At 40.2% G+C, this 26,003-nt stretch overlaps 1 protein-coding gene across 1 annotated transcript in view; it reads left to right on the top strand.

Moving 5' to 3' along the window:
* Positions 1 to 26,003, top strand: part of ptprz1a (protein tyrosine phosphatase receptor type Z1a) — a 77,568-nt gene that overhangs the window by 17,880 nt on the left and 33,685 nt on the right. Inside the window, exons 2-7 of the mRNA XM_070906732.1 lie at positions 11,037 to 11,099; positions 18,964 to 19,143; positions 21,182 to 21,333; positions 22,277 to 22,372; positions 24,762 to 24,828; positions 24,911 to 25,068. Coding sequence (XP_070762833.1) covers positions 11,037 to 11,099; positions 18,964 to 19,143; positions 21,182 to 21,333; positions 22,277 to 22,372; positions 24,762 to 24,828; positions 24,911 to 25,068 — 716 coding nt within the window. The remainder of the gene's footprint in view (positions 1 to 11,036; positions 11,100 to 18,963; positions 19,144 to 21,181; positions 21,334 to 22,276; positions 22,373 to 24,761; positions 24,829 to 24,910; positions 25,069 to 26,003) is intronic.

The following is a 26,003-nucleotide window of genomic DNA, read 5'->3' as shown; positions in this document are numbered from 1 at the left end:
AAGCCAGTTTGGAAATGTTGTTTTGCTGCCCTTGAATCCAAATGGGTTTTTTTTTACCTACTAAAAATACTGTAGTTCTCTTCAGATAGGAGATAAAACATATATTTACGCTATTTTGCCTTTTTTAGGCTGATTAATAGTCATTGTCACAAACCTAACATAACCTAAAAACATGTAAATACTGCCGCGGGGGAAACAAACTATGTTCTTGTTTCTTCAGCTTTCTTGACCAGTTTAACAAATGAGCTCGTTCAATTAACTCCCACCAGAGGCTGCAGAGACGCTACCTTTTAGAGGGACTAGTTTATCTGGTGTTATGGGTTTTTTTCCCCCATTATGATTATTATCATCAGTAACAGGAAATGGATAGGAAAAGTGGGTAAATTAGCTTTAGCTAATGCTATATCACCAGGTAGCCTGTTGGCAGCCACTGCAGCTGTTTTGTAGGGTTTTCTTGTTGTTGTTTTTTTGGTAATAATTTCTATATAGTAAAACAGATTTTACTATAGAAGATTCTGGTTGTGGTCTGTAGACTTACCCACTATGTAGTTACTGTGTTTGGCTTGTAGGGCAGTAAAGCTGGCAGATGGACACACAGGTTTGTCATGTTGGAGGTCGTCTAGTCTCAGAAAACAGTCATGGTGTAAATATATAAATTCTTTGTCTCAACAGTACTGAGGTTGGCCTTCAAAACTTTTACAGTTGACCACAAATATTGATTGGACCACTGTCTGATCTGCCAACTCTATTTTAAGGTTTGGTTAAGTTTGGGAGCTAAAACTACTGAGATTGGGGAAAGATTGTTTTCGTGTTAAAAGAAACCAACACTGACTGTTGGAAGGAAACAGGAAACTGTGGTGGAAACAGAGATCTGTGGTGTCAAAGTCAAACTCTTTGTTGAGCCATTCATCCACCTCGACCTCCTCCATATGAGATTCTTGCTCAAAAGGAGGATTTTTCCTTTGCTCCTAAAGGAGTGTTCGCCCTCACAGTTGCTGACAGGAAGTGCGAGGCAATATATGACTTAGGAAATAAACTATAACCCACAATCCAGCATTGTTTTCAGTAGCTCTGACAGAGGCGGGCTCTGTCCGTCAGGTCTTTTCACTTTGCCTGAGAACTGAATGGATCTACAGACACAACGAGCTGCTTCAGCTCTCTGTTAACTGGTCACAAGAGATTTATACTGTCTTAATTTTACAGTTCTCCTCCACGAGGGGACCTGAAGTGGATGATGGGAGGTTTGTGACAAATAAACATAAAATCAAGTAGCCGGACATGTACAGTAGCTTTAGCGGACATGTTATGACAGCAGAGGTTGTCTGCTCTGTGGTGTGTGCTGAAAGATCAGGCCTGCGGTCAGACCTCTGAAGTGTAAAACACCCCAGCTGTTCAGGCTCATCGTCCCATTCACTGAGCTTAGAAGCTTCCAAGATGCGTTCCTGCCCTGAGCTCAGCCTGCCAGGCAGAGGTTGCTCTCTCATTGGGTGCAAATCCCACCCCCGACACCTGACAGACCTAAACTCCAACTATGGTCATAACCCTAAAGCTTTACAATCTACAGTATAACAAAATTGTTTTACCGGTGGATCCTCTTGGCTTGAAAACGCGGTCTGTAAGGCTCCACTCAGGAAAAGACCACAACCTGATTAGGAAAACATGATATTAAATTTAACGATAAGGAACCACCTCACACATGGTTGGTTTTGGTTTTGAGTGAAATATCCCAAGAACTGTCTCTGGTAAATTTGGTTAATTCGACTAATATCGGTTTGGACATTCATGTCCCCCGCAGGATGAATTGTAATAACTCTGTTGATCCTCTGACTTTTCTTCTAGCGCCATCATCAGGTCAAATTATCCATTTGTCCAATACTTTATGACCAAACACCACGTCAACTCAAGCTCATCAGCCTGTGCTGTACTTTGTGTTTTGTGCTCATTAGCAAATGTTAGCATGCTAATATGTAAACTAAGATTGTGAACATGGTACACATTTTACCTGTTAAACGTCAGAGTATATTATCACTCCACTGACCAACATTTGGTGAGCATAATCACTATGTTTACAAGTTTAACTAACTAACAAGGTGCACCGCAGCTTCCGTGTCTAATGAAAATGAATTGACGAAGGAGGACACATCACTTGTTGGTGAGGACAAAACAAATCACTCCCTATCCTGAACACAATGAAGTAAATCAGAATGCCAATTCGGTCTGATTGACTGATCAGGCTCGTAAAAATTCAATTCCTGGTGCCCTTTTCCCAAACCAGACCATACACATCAGGTTTTACACTGAAGAGGTGACAAAACTGTTATGGATTTTCTATCTGCTGACACTTTCAAGTCTCTGCAAGCTGATTTTCATAGAAATGTGAAATTAAACCAGCGGCTGCCTGGAAGGAAGCTACTGTATCTGGAAAATGTGTTGTTAAAGAGCTAGAACATGGTGCCCCCGGTATGGTCCTTAAAGAAATAAAAGCACAGACTGTCCACAGATTAACCTGCCATACCCTCCCAGTCTGAGCGGTTGGTATTACTCAAACCACCCCCACCCTCCTCAGACCCTCGTCTCCTTGGCATCAGGAGAGGGGCAGGGATTCGGGGGGCGGGGTTGTCGCACATTCTGGCGTGGGCACCAGTTCTCACCCCCACAGTCTGTGGACGTCCCGGCTCTCCCAGGACTCGCCTAATCCTCTTATTCAGCGTCCGGCTGGAGGCTGCGGGGCTCCCACAGACCGGAGCGCAGAGCCGGCCACTCTCCACTGAATAAACACACTGACACAGTTGTGGTCTTTTTCTCTTCGTACAGACGCTGAGCAAGAGTTCTCCATAGAATCTATTCTACTCATTCACTCTTTTCCAGTAGAACATAAGCATGTACCCCCCCTCAAATTACATTCCCCCTTCTCCTGCTCAATCACCCTCCCATACCGTCTTAAATCAGCTTTTCTTTTCTTGTTTATGATTTTGCTCCTTTAACAAAACTTAGTCTACTGAGCTCTTGTCTTATTTCTCCAGTAATTCTCGATCAATACAATAACAGGATTTTTTCTCTCTCTAAAGGGCAACAAACACTGGCCACGTTGTGTAGCGTAACATCATTTGATGCCCATGGCAGAAAGGTTCCTAATCCCTGGGCCGTGAAAGATTTCCTACCGGGCCGTGAGGAAACGAAATGATTCGTCAAAAAAGGTTGAATAAAAAATATAGCAATAACTATTTCGTCATCACCCCCATCAACAATATACTGATTTCTAATTAAAGGCAGGTCTTCATTTACTAAGATATAGACTTGGAATAAATGTTATACACAGGTATTTATGGAAACCCAAAGTATTCAATATTAAATTAGTAACTATTATGAAATAAATTAAGTGCAGATTTCAAAAACTCAAGATAAATAAATAAAACACAGTTTAGTCTGTTTAGGTTGAAAGAGGTCCAAGATTCACACCTTTAAACATTTGGAGGAATAGCTAAATCATCAGTATTGTGGTTGCAACACTGCAGCCTCAAGTTTTAACATTTCCTGTCCAACACAGGCACTCAGCAGGTGTTTTCTTTGTAGTTAGTGACACAAAAGGTTTCCAACCCAACTCATGTAACGGGTATCGTCACGACGCTAGTGTGGTCTGTAACTGAAGCCTGCAGCGTTTGATGTGTACATGTCGGACAGGTCGTGTTTGTCCTGCAGCGCAGAGAGGATCAGACACACGGTGAGGAAGTGATGGCGTGAAACTGAGGCAGCAGATGCTCTGAGTGTCAGTCAGAGTCACTTTGATCTGAAGTTACACTGGTGCCTTTTGCTAATGCAAGAACACCCACAAAAGACGACTTATCATAAATCTATATGATATTCAGTCCTGATATATAGTCCCTGAAATGACATTGAGATTTCAGTTTTCCCCACAGGTTTGACCAATGCCTGCATTAAACGTCTGCATTATTTTCACATAATATTTGGCATTTCACACTATAAAGTGGGACATACACAGATGAAGTAAAGGTAAAAGTCACGTCTGTGGCATTCAGTTAATAAACTACTGCTGGGGCTCTTTAACAAAGAAGTTAAAATGATGTACAATAAAGAAAAAAAGCCTTTTATTAGTTACATGGCTTGTTCATGAGACAAAACAATAAGTTGTACATTTTAAAGAAAAATATTAACTGTCTCATGAATAATCTAGATCCTCAATCAAGGGGACATGTTTTTAGGTTTAGAATGTATTTGCAGACCATTTTTGATTTGATATCATAAAGATAATTGACATGTTGATGGATGTTTTATACTTTATACACAGATTTAGAGTATAACATTAACCTATCAAGTTCACCTCCAGTGTTTAATTTGAAACCCGCAGGGCCACATGATGTGATGTTGAGATTTAGAAGTTTTGGCCTCTGTAACCTACAGTTATCCCTAACATGTTCTGCACACACCAGCGTCAATTCAAAATATTTCAATTTCTCCAACATCTACTTCATAATGGTGTAATTCTCTGGGACCAGTTTGAAAAACTATCTAAGTGTAGATTTTGAACTAAAATAAACTGAGTCATCTGATGATTTCAGCCCCTGGATGTCTTTCTGATATTCAAACAGGATTATAACAGGGCTTGACCCTAATCCTGCAGGGCTTCTCCGGGCCTCCCTGGTTCGGTCATCGCACAGTTCAGTAGACGAAAAGTCACCTGAGACGCTCGGGTCGCTGCACATCGCTGGCTGTTAAAGCAGCGCCACGCGAGGTGGACGACAGCCAGAGCGCCGAGGAGAAAGATGAGCTCAGGCGATAATCTTGTTGATACTTAGCACCGACGAAGGGAAACTACACCTGACTGAACACACACACACATACACACTTTTAAACAGGTATTAGTATGACTGGCCGAAGACAAGAAAACAAAACAGCATCACTTTTTCTTTTAAACACACACATCCATGCAAAGAGTGCAAACACACGCACACACAGGCTGTAATAGACCCCTGCTGATGTGCTGTTGAGGGAGCCGACAGGTGTTTCATGTCAGAGCTTCTGTTTACACTGTCTGGTCTCCATTTCCACCTTAACAGAGACGGAGCTCACAGCTTCCTGTCTGTACTGACCCACCTGACCAAGGTCACAGAGGGAGAAACAGGACCGGGGGGGGGGGGGGGGGGGGGGGGGGGCTTTATGTCCACAAGCTTGTACCTTGGAGTCGTATAACGCTAGCTGTTTGGTTTTAGGGATCGCAATGTCTGTCGGCCCAGTGAGATATCTCAACAACTAATTGATGGATTGCCATTAAATTTTGTACAGACATTCATGTTCCCCAGAAGATGAATCCCAATGACTTTGGTGATCCTCTGACTTTTCCTCTAGCACCACATTGAGGCTGACATTTGTGGTTTTGAGTGAAATGTCTCAAAAACTATTGGATTGATTGCCATAAAATTTGGTTCGGACATTCATGTTCCCGTCAGGACGAATTGTAAAATTTTAAGGTGATCCCTTAACTTTTAATCTGGCACAACATGGTAAACATTATACCTGATAAACATTAGCATGTTTAGCATGTTAGGCTTGTTAGCATGCTGATGTTAGCATTAAGTTCAGCCTCACAGAGCCGCTAGCTGTTCATCTTTTGTACTGATGATTTAACAAGGAGAGTTTCATATCCCTCCAAGCCTTAAAGAGCTTCAACTGGAAGTGACCTAACGTATACCACCTTCCACTTTTGCACTCTATATCTTGTGTAAAAGAGGAAATGTTTGACGACAGTCTTTCCAGTAGTACTTGAGATATTTGTCTGTGGACCAGCAGCCTCCATCCTGAGGTGATAACGATGTAGAAACATCCTTGCCTCACTTTGGGGGGAATAAAAGCTCCTTGTTAGTTGAACTTCTCACCTCTGACCTTTTAAACTAGAGGTCGTGACCCTGCCACAGTCTGAGTGTTGAATAACACCACCAGAGCGAGGCGACCGCAAAGAAACATCAGGACAAGAAAAACGATGTCACTTCTTCCTGCTGGCCTGATTGTTTCTTTATTGCTGCTTTCTGAAGGAAACGAGCAGCGGCCGGCCGGCAGGAGCTGTAACGCAGCTGGAATGCGTTGCAGTAAATCACATTCATTCTCTATGTATGGTCATGCAATGATTCATGGGAATGTGGCAGGGAGCGAGTTTCTGCCTCAACAGGAGGTTTAGTTCCACTCTGGCGCTCTGTCAGTCTTTTATACCTCAGAAAAAAAGTTTAGAGTCTTCTCGGCTGGATTTCGATCATGTTTCTACATTTCAGCCTTCTTTAGATTTAGGGATTAAACTTTCTACGCTTTAACGAAAGTGAAATGTAAGACTGGACCATCCTGTGATGTTCCACTAGACCAGAAGAACAAGAACAGCTTTATTCTCTCAAGAAAGAGAAATGTCTTCCTACTGCTGGTTATAATGTATAACTGAGACAGGCTCTGTTAGTCACTTGTATTTACTTTAATGACATTTTATCTTCATGAGTAAAAGTAGAAATACAACAATACTCAATTACAAGTAAAAGTCTTGCATTGAAAATACTACTACTACTTATTAAGAGGGATTTTGTCCCCTGTGACGTATATTATTATATACAGTATGTCATTATTAGATTGTTAATACTGAGGTGGAGCTTGTTTTAACTTTACATACCTGAGGTTCCCAACTTAGGGGTCAGGTCCCTCCAAAGGGTCACCAGACGAATCTGAGAGGTCGAGAGATGATTAATGGGAGAGGAAAGAAGAAAAGACGAAGTCCTGATACAAAAATCTGTTTTCATTTCTCTCATTTTTGTGAAATATTGAATGATTTTCAAAAGAAACCATGTGAGATTAGAAGGGAAATGTCTCTTTGGTGGAACTGATAACAACTCATAGACATCTGAAATGTGATAAAAGTACCTGAAAGCTTGAGTAACTTGAGTAAATGTATTTAGTTACTTTCCACCACTGGTTCATTCTAGTTGCATCGTAGTGGTGTAGCACTCTGATCTCACAGGGCCACATTTCCCAAAAGCTTCTTAAGGCCAAGATGATCTTAGCCCACAGACCTACAGCAGGACTAAGATCATCTTATCCTTTAGATGCTTTTGTGAACCTGGGCCCTGGTCTTCTGAACCCAAATACAAGTATACACAGTACAGTATACAGTATACATAGTCCATCGTGTGTATTTCATTCATCAGTGGAATCATTTTGTGATCCTGACACGTGATCACGTTATGAAATTGTCAATTAATAAAGCATTAAAAGCTCCGAAAGAAAGAATTAAACATTGTGAGGAACATTATGGTTGAAGTCAATCTCTGTTCTGGAGCTTTGGATCAAATCGCATGATCTTCAATCCAAATAATCGATATAATGTGATCGTCAATCTTTAATTTCATACAGGCCTTATTGTCTTATTTCTTAGTTGGAATTAAATCATTTATCCTGCTATTGATTTGAACCACACAGAAAGTCTTTCCATCTGCTCCCTCTGCAGTTCTTCTGTACATTAAAGCCACCCTGCAGGAACTTTTAATACCCAATCTGATCCAAACTTTCAAAGTGATTGTGATCTCCTCTTTGCTCATAAACACTTAATCTAATGCAGCTACTCTGTGAGATTACTGGCAGCCTGCCTGGAAAACTCCTGCTTTACATGAGAACTTTACTTCCCGCATGAAGGTCTTCATACTGAGGAGTTGAACTGAAGTTGCTGCCCCGCATGCGACGTCTTCCCTCTGCAGACTGTCAAACATGTAATCCCGGATTAGACCGCTATCATCCAGATCTCAGGGGGAATAAACACCGCACAGCAGGAGACCTCGTCTCCTAATTTACTGCAGACTAATACTGAATCGACCGGGTCATGAAATTTAATTTGGGAAGGAGTCTCTAAACACAGGGATTTCTGACAAGATGATTTTCCTAGTTTGAAGTTGGTGACACTGACTACATTTTGGTTCATGTGGAGGATTCTTTATATTTGATATTTGAGTTATAAGTAGGACATGAAAATGTATTGATTTGCTCCCATTCAGTCAAACTCTGATCGAACTGTTGGTGGTCAAGTTGCACTGTGGGTAATGAAGGCTCCGGGTTTTGACAGGGAAGAAGAATGTGTGGAATAAAAACGCAGATATTTCTGATTCTGCTGCAGAGATTTTGAGCCTTTTTGTTTTAAACTGTTCATCGTGAGTCTGACAACATTATGAGAGTGGAATCTTAAATCGGTGGAGAACTCTTTTAAAGTTGACATGACGTGGTTGGCGGGTCAGTCGGTCAGTCCACCACTTTGGTCCAGAGTGAAATATAGCGAAAACTATTGGATGGATTGGCACAAACTTTGACACTAACATTTATGGTTCCTAGACAATGTGTCCTGATGAAACTAGGGTGGATATAAGTTCGTTTGTTATTGTTATTGTGAGAAACCCAAACCCAGTTTGCCCTTAAGTGTGATTTGTTAGCTCAGAAGAAAAGCTTTTAAAATTTCTCACCATGTTCCTGAGAAATCCGCTTTTCTACCCTGCCAAGAAAAAAAAAGACTCGAAGTGGATTGTTGTTTTGATGGCAGCAGTCTTTTAATAACCTTGGCAGCTTCAGTATAGAAAAGTGCTGGCAGGTTGTGAACATACCCTTAGGCAGCATTCATAGCCAATCGAGTCTAGTCAATTTTTGGTTATATGGCCCAATATCACAAATCGCAATTTTCCTCAGGGGGCTTTACAATCTGCACAGCATACAACACCCTCTGTCCTTAGACCCTCGACTCGAATGAGGAAAACCTCACCCCAAAAAAAACCTTTTAACAGGGAAAGAATGGAAGAAACCTCATAAACCAGTCACTCATTACAACGTAAGCATTTATGAGTAGAAACCAAAGGCAGTGCATGTTTTTCCCATTGGAGGAAATTCCATCAATGAATTCCCAACATTTTTCTCAGAATTGTGGCTGCATGTGAACACACACCTCATCACGTCACTTTATTTCCTCTGTGTGTCATGTGACCTCTGCTCTTTGTTTCTCAGTCAGCGCTCTGTTATGGTAATGAGGTGTTGTTCTCTAACGGCCCCTCTGGGCGTCGACTGCACTTCATTAATGCGACAGCCGCTCGGGTTAATGATGTCACCTCCTGACATCACACCGCGCCAGGATCTCATTATATACAGTACGTAACTGAGAGTCGGCGTGAACCTAGCTACTCAGCGAGGTCGAGAGGAAGGTAGTCAGGTAGGGATGGCCTAAAAGGTGGAGCCTACACGTTCTGATAGGTTGCTACACCTGTCAGTCAGGTAAATATGCCCTTAAAGATACCCCTCTGTGGGGCACAGAGTGACTTACGGGTTAAGGTACTGACCATGAACCACAACGTCCCCTATCCTAGTCCAGCTGCTGATCTTTATTGTCATTCCTCATCTCTCTACTGGTGACCCTCTCATAAAGGCATAAAATGCCAAAAAGTAATTAATAGATCAATCATTTCCATTTTTACTGACATGAGGAGAACTGAAATTATCGCCTGACACCTCAACCTGTTGTGAAAACACTCCATTGACTTTGTATTTGTAGAGCGAGATTGGAGGTTTCCCCATTCACTTCAATACAGTCAGAGTTTTCGTGGATCTAGTGGCCAATAGAGGAACTGCAGCTTAGGACACGTTGTCAACGTTGTCTTTAGCACTCAGTCGTGGTTGCCGTTTGTTGCGACTCTGTGGAACATATTGGAGCAGTGAAATTGCGCAGGTCCCACAATGGCCTCAGCCACTGTTTTAAATCTGACCAAAGCCATTATTCATTTCATTCGTTACACCTGTGTTTGACAAGTCAAAATGTCAGCTGTGTTTAGATTCCTGTCACTTTTGACTTTATAACTTGCTTCTTGTTTACCTTGATGATTGTCAAATAAACATTACTGTTACCTCTCTTTTTTCCTTTGTATCCAGCTTTTTTTCCTGCGCCTGTACTGGGTTGGTTGTGTACATCTTCTTTGCAGTTACACTAAGTTACCAGTTTATTATATACCCCTGTGCAGTCTAATGCAATCCAATACAACAGCCTACAATAGGGACCTCTGTCTGAAGAATACCATGTTAAGTTTTTATTAGTGCTGCTGTTGTGCTGCATCTCATTATACTGAAATGCATTGATAATAGCAGAACCTTGTGGGCTTAAGTGAACCCACTTGCATCTAATATGGCCACAGGTTTGTTGCCACAGTTAATCACTAACCCACATGGGCATGTTGACAGCAGAGTTTGAGAGGTTTAGAGACTGAGGGGAGGAGGGAGCGGTAAAGAAAAGATGAAGACATTTTACACAATCTGTTTCAAGCAGCTGGGGTTTATAGAAAACAAACCAAATAAAAGCTCAACATGACAAACAAGGTCACTCGTAAGTGACTCGTGGATGCTCTGCAGCTTTGTATTGTTTCAGTGGAACAGAGCCTGTGGCAGTTTTCAGCTGCTGGATAGTTGAAAGTATGTGTTGATGTTTGGCAGCTGTTCAGTGCAACCTTAGCAGTGACTTGTCAGGGAAGAAATCAAATAAAATCACATCAGTAATAACACACCGACAGTCAAACCATTAAAGTCCAACCTGCTAATAAATCTGTCAGCTCAGGAATTTAAAAAGACATTTGTCTGGCTTCATTCATTCTGAAAAGCTTTTTACAACCTCACAACCACCAAAGTTGTAATCTGTGGAGTTAATTTGAAGTCATGTGTCTTTAATTAAATAAATATATAGATCGATTGAATGTTATTAGAGACAAAGATCTTGAAAAACATGATGCTTTTATTGACTTTGGACGTGGCCTTTAAATTTTGGGTTTTAAAAGACAAAAATAAATAAAAGAACATCTTTGTATGTGGAGGCAGATCTTTCTGGTTGGGCTGCCCAAATAAATTATTTTCAAGGAAGAACTTTAAAGATGTTGATGCAGAAATTAAACAGTTTAGCATGGTAAACATCCAATCTAATCCACGATAATTTGTCATTAATACTCAACAACTAACGTCTCTCTCTCTCTCTCCTGCAGCTGAAGGATATGCATACAGGAATCAGCGCAAGTTCTCAGAAGACATCGACTGGTCGTACGCAGGTGAGTAACACAGGAGAAGTTTATGTTACAAAATGTTGAAAGCCGGCAACAGATTACTTTCTCTGCATGTAGTTCACCTGCTGTGTTTACAGGACTGGAATAATATCCTGTCAGTCATCAGGGCTGGGACGTTTTGGTGAATTCAGTGACTTAAAGGCTCTGTGATTATTTTGATGCTGTTCTGAGTGACGCTTTGCTTATTTTGTTGCAACACAAAAGCATATCTGGTGTCGAGTGGAAGTGGGAATGTTGCTGTGGAGTGAAGATAGACTGTAGGTCCATTGTATGTACGGTATGTACGTCAGTTAGTCGCTTGCTAACCAAGACCAAGCATAAGATAAGCATAGAGCAAGGAGATTAATGTTTGCTACACTTCCTGCTAAAAGGATGTGTCCGAAAGAAGTTGAAAAATTACTGATGTGTTTATAGAGTTTAGCATTGTTCCAAGTCTGCTGCAACATTAATTAAACCAATGAATTGTTGATAAAATCTTAAAACAAACAGGCAACCAATGCAAACGTAACCAAAATGATCTTTAATGGCTGTAGTTAGAAATTTAGCAGCAGTGTTGTTAAAAGAACGGCTATCGAGCCAAAAGCAAATGAAGGTATGTATGACAAATTATACATTGTACAGGTAGATGTGAAATCAACAATCTAGTCTTGAAATATTTTTGATATTCGAAAACCAGATCTCAACATGGTTAGTAGAATGTTAGCACTTGTAAGTTTATGTGGACCAGTGATGATAATCTTTGTTTTGTCAGCGAGTGTCATCCATGTAACAATTAAAGAAAATGCAATGACTACATGATGTGAAAGTACAGTATATAAACACAGCATATAACAGAGGTCCCAGAATTGTACCCTGGTGGACTCCACAACGTATGGGGGCTAATGGGGAGAGACGCATGTATATACAGTACATACAATGTTGTTACACAGCACATTAAAAACCTATATGCTACTTTTCACTCTAATCTCTCTCATATTTATTATCTTTTTTTTTGGTGAAACAAATCATTTTCAGCCTCCTATGATAATGAATGAAATGAACCATCTTGAGAATGACAAAATTAGGCCTCATTCAAAATTTTGAATCGTATTTGGAGGATTGTTGTCAGATTGTTGTTGCTGTCCACCGTCAGCTGACTCTTGGGCAATGGACTGATCCCCTGATCCCTTCAGTACAGTTCTGTGTTACTTCAGCTTCTGCAGAGCAGTTCAGACTCTGATGTCTCATTTGAAAATATCCAGGAAAACGGTGTCATCCTTGTCCTGCAGAATCGCATGAATATAATTTTACCCACTTTAGTCTCATTTTAGGATTTGCATGTGAATATAAGCACACACACTAACACACACACACACACACAGTTTATTTGATCCTTCTGGATCAGAAGAAGCTTTTAGCACTGAAGAGAGCTCGACACAGTAAACACTAGAGATTTAATTATCTGTGTTATTTGTCCTCTGATCATTCTAGTATCACATGATGTTGACCTTTCACTATAAGTAGCTTGTCCATATGATTATTTTACCCTTAAATAAACGTCTGGGTTGTAACATTTAACACGTTTTACACCATTCTCTTATCATTTTTCTCCTCATCCTTTAAGAAGCAGTGAAGCGAGACTTCAATAAGATAAATTATGTTGATTATTATAATGAGTCAGACTTGTCAACCCGGAGGAGTTCAGAAGGTGTGTCAGTTTCCTCTCTGAGCATCATTCGGTTCTTCGTTAGAAATTTTGCTCCAAACGTAATCAATTATTAATGCTAACAGGGACTTGTGCTGATATGATTATAACAGCCATTCCCAACATGAATAGTTCATGAGTTCCCAGCTGATTATATTTAATGTTGTGTTCTTTCATCTGTAGTCATCTTATTTAAACGTTGCACTAACATTTAAAAGATGCAGATTAAAGTGATTTCAGATGGAAATTCTGGAGGAGAGGGTGTCTATGTACTCCTTATTCTAGATACTGTACACAACAAGACTAACAATTTACAGCCATGCTAGCGGCTCTGCGAGGCGGGTATAACGTTAACCAAGTTCAACATCCAAGTTTAGCATGCTAACATTTGCTAATTAGCATTAAACACAAAGTCAGGGGATCATGGAAATGATATGGTTTCATCTTCTGGGTCCAATGAATATCTGTTCCAGATTTTAGGGAAATACATCTGGGAGACATTTCACAAAAAGACATAAATGTGAACCTCATGGAGGCACTAGAGGAAAAGTCAGAGCATCACTTAAGTCAGTAGGATTCATCTTCTAAGAACCATGAATGTCTGTACAAAATGTCACGACAATCTATCAAGTAGTTGAGATATTTCAGTCTGGACCAAAGTAGTGGACAGACAGAGTGACAGACAGACATTTCCATCCATAGAATTAATAACTAATCATCAGCTAGGAATTCAGTTTTGGATGTGGATTTAGGACTGCTATGGGGGGTGTTAGGTTTAGGTACAACTTCTGAGTACCAGTAGTTGAATGTACAAGATGAAAATGAAGATGTCGTGAGTTGTGTTTGTCCTCTCTTACGATTCTTCCTTCAGTCTGAATGTGGTTTCAGCTCATGAATAGAACTTTGACCTGAATGGGAAGGAGCTTAAACAAATGTTTGCTTTTCTAAGCTTCATAGCACAATGTTGCCTTCACTGTGAAATGACCGCAGGCCGCATCCCGGTGGAGGCGTGGAGCAATGATGTCGACGATTGTGTTTTGTTGAGGCAGGTTCACAGTTTAGACCGCCTGTGTGATCTTTGGTGTACTTTTGGTCTGGTTCTGTTTGTCCTGGTTTGCTTTGAACTTGACTGGCCATGTAGTAGTAGGAGTTTGGATGTATTGTCTCAGCCGGGCGATGCTACTTTTGACGTTCTCAAACATTTTGCTAATGTTTTCATCCAGAACAGATTTAGATTCATGCAGCTTTACAATGAGCCTCAGCTCCCACGATACAAGCAGCCAAAGTGTAAAGAGTCAAAGCCATAAATAAAAAATACACATGGCACCTTTCTCCATATTTCCTCATGTTCTTAATCCAAACTTTGTTCAAACTTACAGAACTTTATTTTACATTCTAGGGGAGATCCCAAAGTTTCCAAAGATACCAAACAACTCAGGCTCACATGCACAAGACGTCTAGAATATTTCCCTTTTGTGGGAAAAAAAAACAGTCACAGTCTTGGGTTTTAATATTTCACTAAGTGTAAACATCATATAGCTTCAATGAGGAGCTGCATGATACAGAATAATGTATACAGTTTGTGTTACATCGACATAATGTGGAAACTAATTCTAACTTTATAGCTACTTAAAGGGAAAGCAAGGGGAAATATTTAAGGTTCAAGAGGTGAATTTATATTTATGCTCCTTTTGAAAATACAATAAAGAAAAAAGTCAATTACATTATGAGAGGCTTCATATTGAATTAATTTAAATCTCTTAGATCTCACTTTTATTGCCTTTTAAGCCTTATTCATGGTTTGATCTGTTTACAGTGAAAGTCTGGTGGTTTCCATATCTGCTCAGTGGACAAAATAGTTTTCAAGTAGACTACCTGAGAGGCACACTGGAGTTTTTTTTGTTTTTTTTTTTTTTACCAGAGCTTCATTGGCCCTTATCACCTGCCTGGTGAAAACTCTGGTGGTGTTAATTGGCCTTTTAAGCTTTTAAAACCTTTTCAAAGTCAATGGAATATTAGAAAAATGCAGCCTAAAATAAAGGCAGTCTTGTGTAAAGCTACTAATAGATATACAGCGGAGTGGAGATACGTTTCAGCTCTTTACTGTTTTTATTGTCTTGTTTTGAAATGAAACTCAGAGAACCCACCCTGTGCTTTAAGGTCGGGTATGTTTACAGTGTGTGTGTGTGTGTGTGTGTGTGTGTGTGTGTGTGTGTGTGTGTGTTCTCCATTGACATGCTAATATCCGTCCTGACCCAGAAGCCTGTCTGACCTGGTTGGGCTCTTTGTCCTCTGGAGGAAGAAGCTCAAACAGCCAATCAGAGCGAGGACAGAGGGTCATGTGACCGCTGGCATACCTGCTAATAAACACAACAGCTGCTGGCTGAAACAACACCACAACACATAATTAGCACGAAAGAGTGGAATAGCGTCAAACATCTGCAAGATTTACTGAGACAGTCATCACGCTGAACATCTGGGTTGTTTTCTGTTGAAGAGTCTGTTTCACAACAGAAGAATAGAAAATATTCAAACAACAGTTTATAGGTGAAGCAAGCTTACCGGTGGCGCATTTAGTAACTTTTTTTCAGGTTATTTTGTCTGAGAGATGCTCTGTTACAGGAACATAAGTTTCACAGTTACATAGAGAAAATAAATATAGCTTGAACAGTCTGAAATAGTTATAAACAGAACAGAATAATGTATAATAATCAACGTACAGGCATTAAAGCAATTGCAGGCAGTTCGAGGATGATTATTGGTCTTGAATAAAAGTTAAAGCTACTTCAGAGGCAGTTCTTATTATCTATTCCAAGATTCAATGACTGTAATCAGAACCCATAATTTAGACATGCTAGCCTTTATTGTAATGTAGTGGAAAAAAAGGTTCCAACTCATTGACATCTGGTTGGGAACAGGTTTTCATAAGCAAATGATAATAATCATGATGATGGTGGAGCTGCACCTTCACCGACACTCAGCCTTTTGATCAACGGGTTGTAGCTGCATGTCAGGCTGTGTGCTGCGTCGTTAATCTTCTTTTTTACCCATCAGACCTGAACAGTGGATCACATGGAGGCTGAAACATGGATTACAAGGAAACAGTTTATTAGTTCTTTTTTAGAAACAGCAGATAGTGAACTTTGAAATGTCTTATTGACCTCCACAGAGAGATTTGACATTAGTGGTGGTTATTAATTCAAATTCATTTTCATCCCTTACACTACTCTTTACTGAAAGAAAGTAATCACATTACTATAACACATTATAACACTGGTCGTGGATGGATGGATGGATGGGTGGGTGGGTGGTTCAAAGGCATATCCGCCAGTTAAACTGGTTGTTTGACTGGATCCTCTGGAGATACCCACCTCCCTAAAATTTACAGTCATGAAATGTAAAGCTGCTCGAATTACCTTACCTCGAATCTTTCGTTTTCTATGTAATGAGGAATATTTCATTTGTTTTCACACAATATCCGTTCTTAGTTAAGATTCAGGAAAGATGGTGGTCTTGGTTAAATGTTAGTCGACACTGACTTGAGACTCATTTTTGAGACTCCGCCCTCTTGCGTCACTATTAACACTTGGTCACTTCATGCGTCTTGGGCAGCTCGAATAACTATCGGATATCAAAAAAGCAAAGTGTACAAACATCCAAGACACAATCGAGACTCATCATTCAAACCACACGGGGAGCTGGTTTTGAGACGTCTGAAAAGGTGTAATAGGTAATCTTTACTCCTGCCAAGTGTAACTGCCTCAGCACAGTAAGTGGAAGTGGTCACTCACAGGTTCTGTCTCCTGTAAACTGGAGTTACACTGAAATCAGCTGTCTTTCCCCCTGTTTCATTGAAGCCACAGGAAAAAAAGCTGCATTTGATAAAGAGCAGACATTTTTCTTCAGAAGAAAACCAAATAAAAGTCTTAAATCTAATCTGGATTTTATCCAAATACGAGACACTTGAAATGACGAGTGTAAACGAAGCCTGATCTTTGTCCGCCGTCCACCTCGACCTCCTCCCCACAACTTCTGTGCTGTATAACAACTGCTTATAGTGAATACAGTCAACATAACATACTTTGTTGGAGATGAAATTGTCTGAAGTGACTGTTAGTCCATCATTGAGGACATACTCACGTCCAGCAGACACTTAAAGTGAGTTGAACAGGAGGATGGCAGCTCTTCAGTCTCAGAGATGTCGTCGTCCACTGACTGAAGACTGTAACTCTGAGCAGACGTGAACAAATCTACACGTAGTCTCACTGCAGTCCCAGCAGCAGGAAATATGAGCAGAACATGGAATGGTTTGGGTTTTTTTGGTGGAACCTCACATGCTGCTCAGATTATTTTGTCAAATAAAAGTGAAACAAAAAGCTTGAGGCTGTAGATCAGTTTGACATGAACATGAGCTGCTGGATTAAATGTGTTTGGTTCATTTCGGGGTGCAGTTGACACACCTGTGAATGAATGAATGAACTCTGTGAGGGATGATTTGTATTCCTGGCTTTAACACTTTCCATACTGTATTTATGCCATTCATCATGTCACCTTGTTCTTTGTGTTTGAAAGTACAGAGGAAACCTGATGCTGAGCTCTTTCTTTCGAGCAGCAGTTGTTGTTAGCAGAACGCTGCAGGCTGTGTTTGAGAAAAGTCTGCTTGAACATTGAAAAATCTTGGACTTTGACCTTTATGAGAGCTGTAAGGGAGATAAATGTGAGCCGATATTACCGCTAAAGCCAGAGTGCAGCAGAACAGATGGAGGTTATTAGCTCGTTAGCTCATAGCTAGCTCTCCCAGAGCAGCACACCTGTAAGCGGTCAGTGCATAATTAGTTGGAGAGCGAAGTCTGCACTTCATCAGTTTGTCTAACTAATGAAAGGAGAATCTCATCAACACCTATACCGTGAAATAATTCTTATGCACATATTCTATATTTGTAGTATAGTTTTGAGTACAGTTTGAGTTTGATTTAATCATTAAAATCTCTCTTAACATTCATTTTACTGTTCAGCTGAAGTTGATTAAAATGTTATTATTATTATTACCATGAGCTAACAGGAACAAGTTTCACAAGCAGCAGCGAATAAAATAAAAAGTACTACATATACAACACATAAGCAGCAACAACGAAAAATGGATCGTGAGACATAAAAAATCACCAATGAAGTGATAAGATAATGACACACATCTTACAAACAACACAAATAATAGACAAACATGATTAAAGTACTCAAGGCAAACAAGTAATCAGGACTTACACAGAGAAAAATAACAATAAAAAGACCACTAAAATAAATAACCACTAGCAATGTTGTTGCAAGGGCCGACTGAGTTGGGGGGTCGGTGGAACGGAGGTGATCAGTGAGTAACATTTGTAGTGCATTTTGGAGTCGGTTTAACGCTGAATATTGAGGGGAACTAATTCGCTTTCCATATTTCATAACCCCCCCTCCGTCCCCCATGGCTATTATGCACCTGGACAGTTGACGAAGTAGCAGACAGTTGTCATATAATTGTGTAATCCATTAGAGGTTCCCTCCATGCTCTTGAAAATAACATACATAATTGCGCTTCATCCAACTTGACAAATTGACAGCTTGATAGCTCTGTGATTGTTGGGGTTGTGAGAATTTTGGGACCTAGAAAAACAAGGTCAAGGGTCACAGAAGAAACTCTGCATGACTATGTACTACAACTTCAGCGTGAACAGTTTTGGCAGATAGCAAGAAATTAAATCACCATACTTTTCACATATTTGACGACAGTCCGCATACCTTCAGTATGGATGGGAAATGAACATAAAGTGTGTTAATGAGATGCAGCTCCACCGCAATCCTCCAGATCGGACAAAAGGACTTTATTTATTTATATATTTTTTCTGTCAAAGTTTTGTTTTCATGTCGTAATGCAGATGAGTTGAGAGTTCAAGCGCTTTTAGGAAACTCCAACATGTGAGACTTGAGTCGACCGCTCAACTGAAAACAATTTCACATTAGCCTTTTCACAACATCTGTTTTTGTGACCGTTTGTCTTCTAGGTTTGATTTTCTGACTCCATAGGTCGTTCTTCGGAAAGCCAACTCTAAATCCTCTGATGTCGGAGCTTCTCTTCAGCACCTGGAACAGCTTTATCTGAACACTTTCTTTCTGTTTGCCCTCCAGGAACACTGAATCAAAACAACTGGGCCAAGAAGTTTCCATCCTGCAGCAATGCCAAGCAGTCTCCCATCAACATCGAGGAGAACCTGGCTCAGGTGAAGCTGCAGTACCAGAAACTGAGGTTTGACGGCTGGGAGAGCCTGACAACCGACAGGGCGACCATCAAGAACGATGGCAAGACTGGTAAGAACCATCACCTGTTGGTGTGAAGACGTGACTGTGGTCGCTAAAATCTACATTTTCCATATTTAATAAATAATTATTAAATGGTAAAGTGAAAACAATGTGGCTTATGACCTATACAGGAGCCTGCCACCAGGAGGAGATTGAGACGTTTTGGTTTCACTTTTGGGGAGCATTTAGCAGCTAAAGATCCAGATATTTCCCTCAGGAGCTGGTGGAGACCAAAAACAGAGCTAAAAGAGAGAGAATATTGGATTTACATTCATCAGGCGACTCAAACAGGACTCCAGATTGAAAGTAGGCACATGGTTACTAACATGTCAGCTGCCACTTTCTTTTAGCAGAATAGAAAGTTTTCAACATGGCGTCTTTGCCTTAGCTCTTACAGTATATCATCTTTGGCTTTTTAATATTTATTTATTTTTGGCATTGCAGAGTCCAACCTGACTTTTTGGTTCTCGTTTCTTTTTGCACAGAAGATTTTTGTTTTTTAATCTTAACATCAGCCTTTTAGAGTCTAAAGATAAATCTTGCACATCGACATCATGAAATAGTAATTTTTGCATGAATTATTCTTACTAATTAATAATTAGAGTGAAATTCAAATTAAAAAAGTTAGTAGGTAATATTTAAAATGATTCCTATTTCTATAAAGAATTATTATTAGTTTTTTTTTATGATATTGAAGGCATCTGCAGCCATTTCTAAATCAATTTTTTTTTTTTGTTAAGTGACTAGTCGGCTTAAAACTGTCAAGTGGGAAACAGTCCAGGCTTCCATCAATCTGACGCCATTTCCTTGCCTTGCCTTGGTGCCTTTCTCCCCCCGTCGTCCCTCCTCCTCCTCCTCCTCCATCCTGAAGTTTCTCATACAGTGGTGTCCCATTGTAAAGGATACAGTTACCAGATTCTCATTTGACAGGATTGAGAGCCTTTTATATATTTCCTCTCTCTAAGTGGAGTGAAACACAATAACCTACAGTGTGCATTCAAGGTAATTGTTAAGTGAAATTGTAGACAAGAGGGATCCCGCCTCGCCTTTCGGAAAAAGCTCCAAACAGTCGAGTCCAGTGCTTCTTAGCAACGGGACTCTCAGCGAAATAAGAAGCACTCTGTTGTAGTTGTTGTTCGGCCGCCAGCTGCACCAAAGGCTTTTATAAATGGAGATGTTTGGTGCACAATCTGAGCACGATTCAGGCCGACAGTACTTAAACTTGTTTTTATCAGCCCACAAATGGGCCCAGTGTAGGTTCAAGGCACAGACTGCCATCATGCACCCTCTTTCAAAGCTTCGGGGCCGTCAGGAGTATACTCAGCCACAAATGGAAGATGTGTTAGAGAAAGAGGTGATGGACGGTGCGTGTGGATTGGTTCATGCCGTAATACAGGGCAAACAAACGTTTTAACAGGAATGAATCAGCGACAAGTTGAGTCAATATTTGCCCTCCCTCGAGGGGAAATTAGATTTTAGACAGGGTTAAAAGAAAACATAATAGGACACATACAGACTACAGACAACAAAGAGGACATGAATGAGGACAACCAGACACAGATGAAAGTGGTGGAATGAATAAAAACCTACCAAAAGCAAACCGTGTCCTTCAAGTATCGAGAGCTTGATGGGTGTTTTTAAAAAAGACTGAACTGCGTCAGCGCGTTCACATGAAAAATTATCTGTACGAAACAATAGTCACATTCTTTTTTTTAAGGTGGTGGGCTGAGATGTACAGTAAAGTACAGAAGATGAAAGGACTGTATGATGCTCCACCTTCATTAGACCATCAAAGAATGTTTCGATCCTCCAGGGGACCTTTTGTCAGGTCAAACAAAGGCCGACCTGAAGAAGATCCCACTGTTGATTGAATCATTGTTTGATAGTCCAATAAAGGTGTTAGTGGAGTATTATGTGGTGTACAAGCATTCATCTTTTGATCTTCTGTTCATTTATAATCCAGATTTGCTGTCGCAGAAGATGATTTAATGAAACAAGTAAAAGGCATGCATTTAGTTTCTCATGTCTGTGTCTTTTCTGTTTTCAGTGGCGGTTGATGTGGATGGAGAGTTTTATGTCAGTGGAGGGGGTGTCAGGTCAAAGTTCAAGGTCGGACGCATCACCTTCCACTGGGGGCGCTGCAACGCCTCTTCAGAGGGCTCTGAACACAGTCTGGATGGAGTCAGATACCCTCTCGAGGTGAGACACCTTATAATGCGTTACAAAGGTTGTTCAGATCTGTTATGAAGACGTTTATACAGATGTAAATAAAAATGTCCTGCTTTGTTAGACTCATTGGGTGTGTTTACTCCCTAATATAGCAGCTGTATGCAGAGGCCCATACTTTTGTTGTTTTATACTTGTTTTTTTAATATGATTAACTGGCAGAACACATAAGGAAAAACAAACAATTTATCTATATGTGTATGTAAATGAGACTCCTGTCTTCTTCATTTCTTGATCATATTTAAAGTCGAGATGGAAACGGCATTTCGAGAGTATTTAACTTCCATACTGTGACGTATTTCCAAGTGAAACAGGAAGGCAGGCGGGTCATAACAGACATACCATGCTGTTGCTAGCTAGCTAACTAATGAATGTTAGCTTTGTGCTCTGTGGGTGGATGTTCATGATATTATTGGTTCAAGCTTATGTAAGCACACAACATATTTTGTTTTAAAGGAAGAAAACGTGGTGGATTTTGACATAAGAATACAAAGAATTTTTATTTGTATTTGTTTTGACATATATTGTTAAATAGGTGCACAACGTGATTGGGGATGTGATCTAAATGGGTTAAAAAGACATTTTTCATTTCATCGTGACTTTAAATACTCAAAGGAAAGAAAATCAGGGTCTATGGAATGACTCTATTTACCCATGCTTGAAAATGTATATATACTTAATAATACTTGAAAATGTCTGTAGCTACCATTTGGCCCAGTCAGGAACTTTCACAAGGAGAACTGGCAACAAACCACTGATGTTTTTATTCCTTTTGTCCACCTCTGTTACTGTAAGAACTGGTGCTCTTACAAACGTGCAGCAAGGATGCAAAAAATAAACATCAAGCTGAAAACAGTGTAGCTCTAGTGACACCACGTCCTTGACTAGTTTAACACATTCCTGTTTTCTCCCACAGATGCAGATCTACTGTTATGAGGCGCATCGCTTTGACTCTTTAGATGAAACCATCAAGGCCGGAGGCAGAATCACAGCGCTCGCCGTGCTGTTTGAGGTGAGCGTGCTTTACAAGGCAGATGATCGTGATAACACTGAGATCAGTTTACAGGCCCGTCTGTCAGTTGTCTCCCAAAACAAACTTTCATAAGAGGAATGAAACAACTAGACAAGGAGTAGCAGAGAAAGTAGTCTGTGGTGGACAGCAAACTCTGTGGAAGTTTGAGGGATAACTAACTTGAACAGGCTGTTTAGCTGCTAATTTGAATCATTAGCTAAACTAACTGTTTAACTAGCTAACCTGAACCAGATTGCTCAAAAGCTGCCTTTTGACCTATTAGCTAGCCTAACCTAGACAAATATAACCAGCTAAACTGCACCATTAGCCAAGAGTAACCAAACTGTTACACACAAACAGATAAACTAAACTTTTAGCTAAACCGACCCCAACAGTTCTAGCAGGTAAGGTGGTTGCTATATCAAACTGTTTTAGCTGTTAATTTGGTTAGCTAAATTAAACAACACTGTTTTAACTGTTTATTTAAGCTGAACTGTTAGCTTCACTTTAACTCAGGCTTACAATACGTTAAACCTAGGATTTATGTCTGGTGTTTTCTAAACATTTTTGATTTGGGGTATGCCCTCGCTGTTTGGCTTAACAGTAGTTAGCTCTGTAGCTAATGTATTCTGAGTTGTGTGTAACTGTTGTAAGCTAGCTGAGGGGCTAACAGGGTCTTGACTACTAGCATTATCTGAAAAGCTCTATGCTTGTACTCAACACAGACTTTTTAAGTTTGAATTGGTGCTCGCTCTTTTCACAAAATGTCTGATTTGAGAAGTTTACCTGAAATTCTAAAAGTTGGCAGGTTTAAAACACAGCATGACTTCATGGGTGACTTTTTGTTGGAGATGAAAAAGTCAGACTGAGGGAATGAATCAAAGTCTTGCAGTGGTATCACCAGTATACTAGCAATACCTCAGTGGGTGCACTGTGTTTGAATTGATTCATATTTTGGCTTAGGATCATTGCAGGGCTCTCGTCTGTATTTTCATGTTCAGTGCCAGGGTTCGTACCGAGCATCCTGCACACTTTTTGTTTTCCTGTGCTTTGTTTTGTGCAGTCGTTTTGCCTCCGGCCGCTTTGGCGTGTTTATACCGAAAGAGGCCATGTTGGAACAAAACTCAGAAAAATGTCTGATGTGAAGCTGCAGGCTCTCTGTGTGTGTGTTTGGGCTGCAGGTTGGGTGGAGAGCAGGGTGGGAAAACTACCAACCAACACAAAAAAGCTAGTAAATCCTGTTTTTGTGCTCTGCTTCATGTTGAGGGGAATCTGGTGGCTTTGTTGGTGAAGGCAAATGCAATGTAATCCAAAAGTCCTGGGTTTGAATCTGGCCTGGAGGTCTTGTTGTTGCCCTTCTTTTCCCTCTGTACTTTCTCTCCGTTGTGAAAAAAGAAAAATAATGCAGGCTGTAAAAAAGTGGTGCACTCACACAAATCATGCAGAAATTGAAACTTCACCTCTCAATAACATTTATGTGTGTAGGCTGAAGATGTGTCGATGGATTTCTGCACTGATCTCCTGTCAGACTGGTTTCGGTGTTTTGGATCTGACATCAAAGTCTATTACTGCTCTCATGACGCTTTACTTCCAGCCTGTTATTGTGTAGTTAGAGCCAACATTCAGGAATCCACATGACCCCACAGCATTTTTACCAATTCCCAAATAAATACTTACAACTGCAGCTTCCTCCAACTATTTGATTCCTATAAACAGAGGTACTTGTAAAGTTGCCAAGGAGTGCGTGAAAAAGTAGTTTGAAGTAATTTGAAAAAATGTGAACGGTGCCAGTGTAACATGAAACATGGCTACCGGTGGTGGGAAGGAAGCCCATATCTTCACCAGTAATCATGCAAAAATCCAATGCTGCTCATATCATCATACACCACACCTGGTGCCGGCATTGTGGAAATCTCCGTCCGGAATGGGAAGATGTAACGAGGGGTGTTTGAGGTTTGGGCCTAACAAGTGTTGCGATTGAGCAAACGAGCAGAAGTTATGGATAATGGTTGAAATGTCCAGCTTCTGACACTCCAAGTGGTAGTAGTAGTCATGCAAAATTGACCAAACCAACCTAAACATTGAGAGTTTTATGATATGAAGACATAATTGTTTTACATAATTAATAGTGTTAAAGTGTTTGACTCCAGTAAGGTTGATTCAAGATTTAAGTTGAGGCCAAATGTTCAGCCATTTTTTTCGTCTTCCTTTGTTTATGTGATTTTGTCATATATCTTACAGTCTATGAGAAGATGATGATTTTCTAACCTTCTAAAGTTAAACCTGGTCTGTGTAACTTTGAAGGGTGTTTTTAATTATGAACAGTTTCCATTCATGAATAAAAAATGAGACTAAATATGAGATAATTATGTTGGTCTTCTGTTCACAGACGAGCATTGAAGAGAATGTGAACTACGCTGCCATCATAGACGGTATCAACAGCGTGAGCAGATACGGTACGTCGGTTTCTTCTTCTGTCTCTTCTCTTGCCTCTTCTTCTGCTGTGCTCACTCAAGCTGTCTTGGATTTGCTGTCCAGGAAAGAGCGCAGAGGTTGTACCCTTCGCCCTGCGAGGTCTTCTGCCAAACTCCACAGAGAAATACTTCATCTACAACGGTTCTCTGACCACGCCGCCCTGCAGCGAGACTGTCGAGTGGATCGTCTTCAAGAACACAGTGACCATCTCTGACGAACAGGTGAGGAGTGAGATGCCAGTATTTTTAGAAAGAAGCAGTCAGAAGCTGAACGGTTATTTGCAGAAAGTCATAGTTTGTGGTGGTGTTGTATTGAATTACATTATATTAAAAATACTTCAAAACTTCATTGTATTTTATATGTTTCTCAGTAATTTAAGGTTATGTCTTTGTAATTTTTGCAAGTTTTCTTCCTGTACTTGTTTCTTCCTCCCGCGTTGATTATTACGGAGGCTGAACTTAAATAATTACTGAGAAGTGAGAATATTTTGGTTGACAATGTACATAATTCAGTCAGTGTCAGTGTTTCAGTTGCATCTAGAGACAGTCCTCAAATATGGTCAGGAAGATTACATTTGGTGTGATCAATCAATCAACGTGACCTGATAAGATAAAAGACAAATTTTGACACGTCTTGTCCTCTTATCAGTGTAGTTTCTTGATAACGATTTAAAAGATTACCTCACTCATTGAGTAAGTGGCCCTTCCTTTGTGAATTAGCGCGGCTGTTTCCCTAAATCCCTAAATCCACCCAAATGCAGTGTCCCCACATAAGCCTACAAGTGCAAGGTGTACATGAAGATATGAAGATATATAAAGACATAAACCACTGATCTACTTTAAATGGACTAAGCCAGTAAGTATTCCTATACAAATAAATACAAATAAAAAACAAACAAAACTAGCTAAAACAAAATCAGTCTAATGCAACAGTCCTGCAGTGAATTCTCTCCATGAAGGTTTTGTTTAAACTGTTTTAGACACGTGTTGAACTGTATATTCGTCTTGGAGGCTGCAGTCTGCAGTGTTGTTGAATTGTATTGTGTTATACGATATTTAATCTACCCTTACTGATGGGGTGGACAAAATATCTCAGTATAATGTGCTATAATCCAACAGCACTATAACCGCAGCCGCCTAAATGGAATAAACACGTC

This window comes from Enoplosus armatus, chromosome 6 (genome assembly GCF_043641665.1).
Source record: "Enoplosus armatus isolate fEnoArm2 chromosome 6, fEnoArm2.hap1, whole genome shotgun sequence".
Lineage (NCBI taxonomy): Eukaryota > Metazoa > Chordata > Actinopteri > Centrarchiformes > Enoplosidae > Enoplosus > Enoplosus armatus.
The sequence above is the reverse complement of the archived record's forward strand: the minus strand, read 5'-3'. Positions and strand labels throughout refer to the sequence as shown.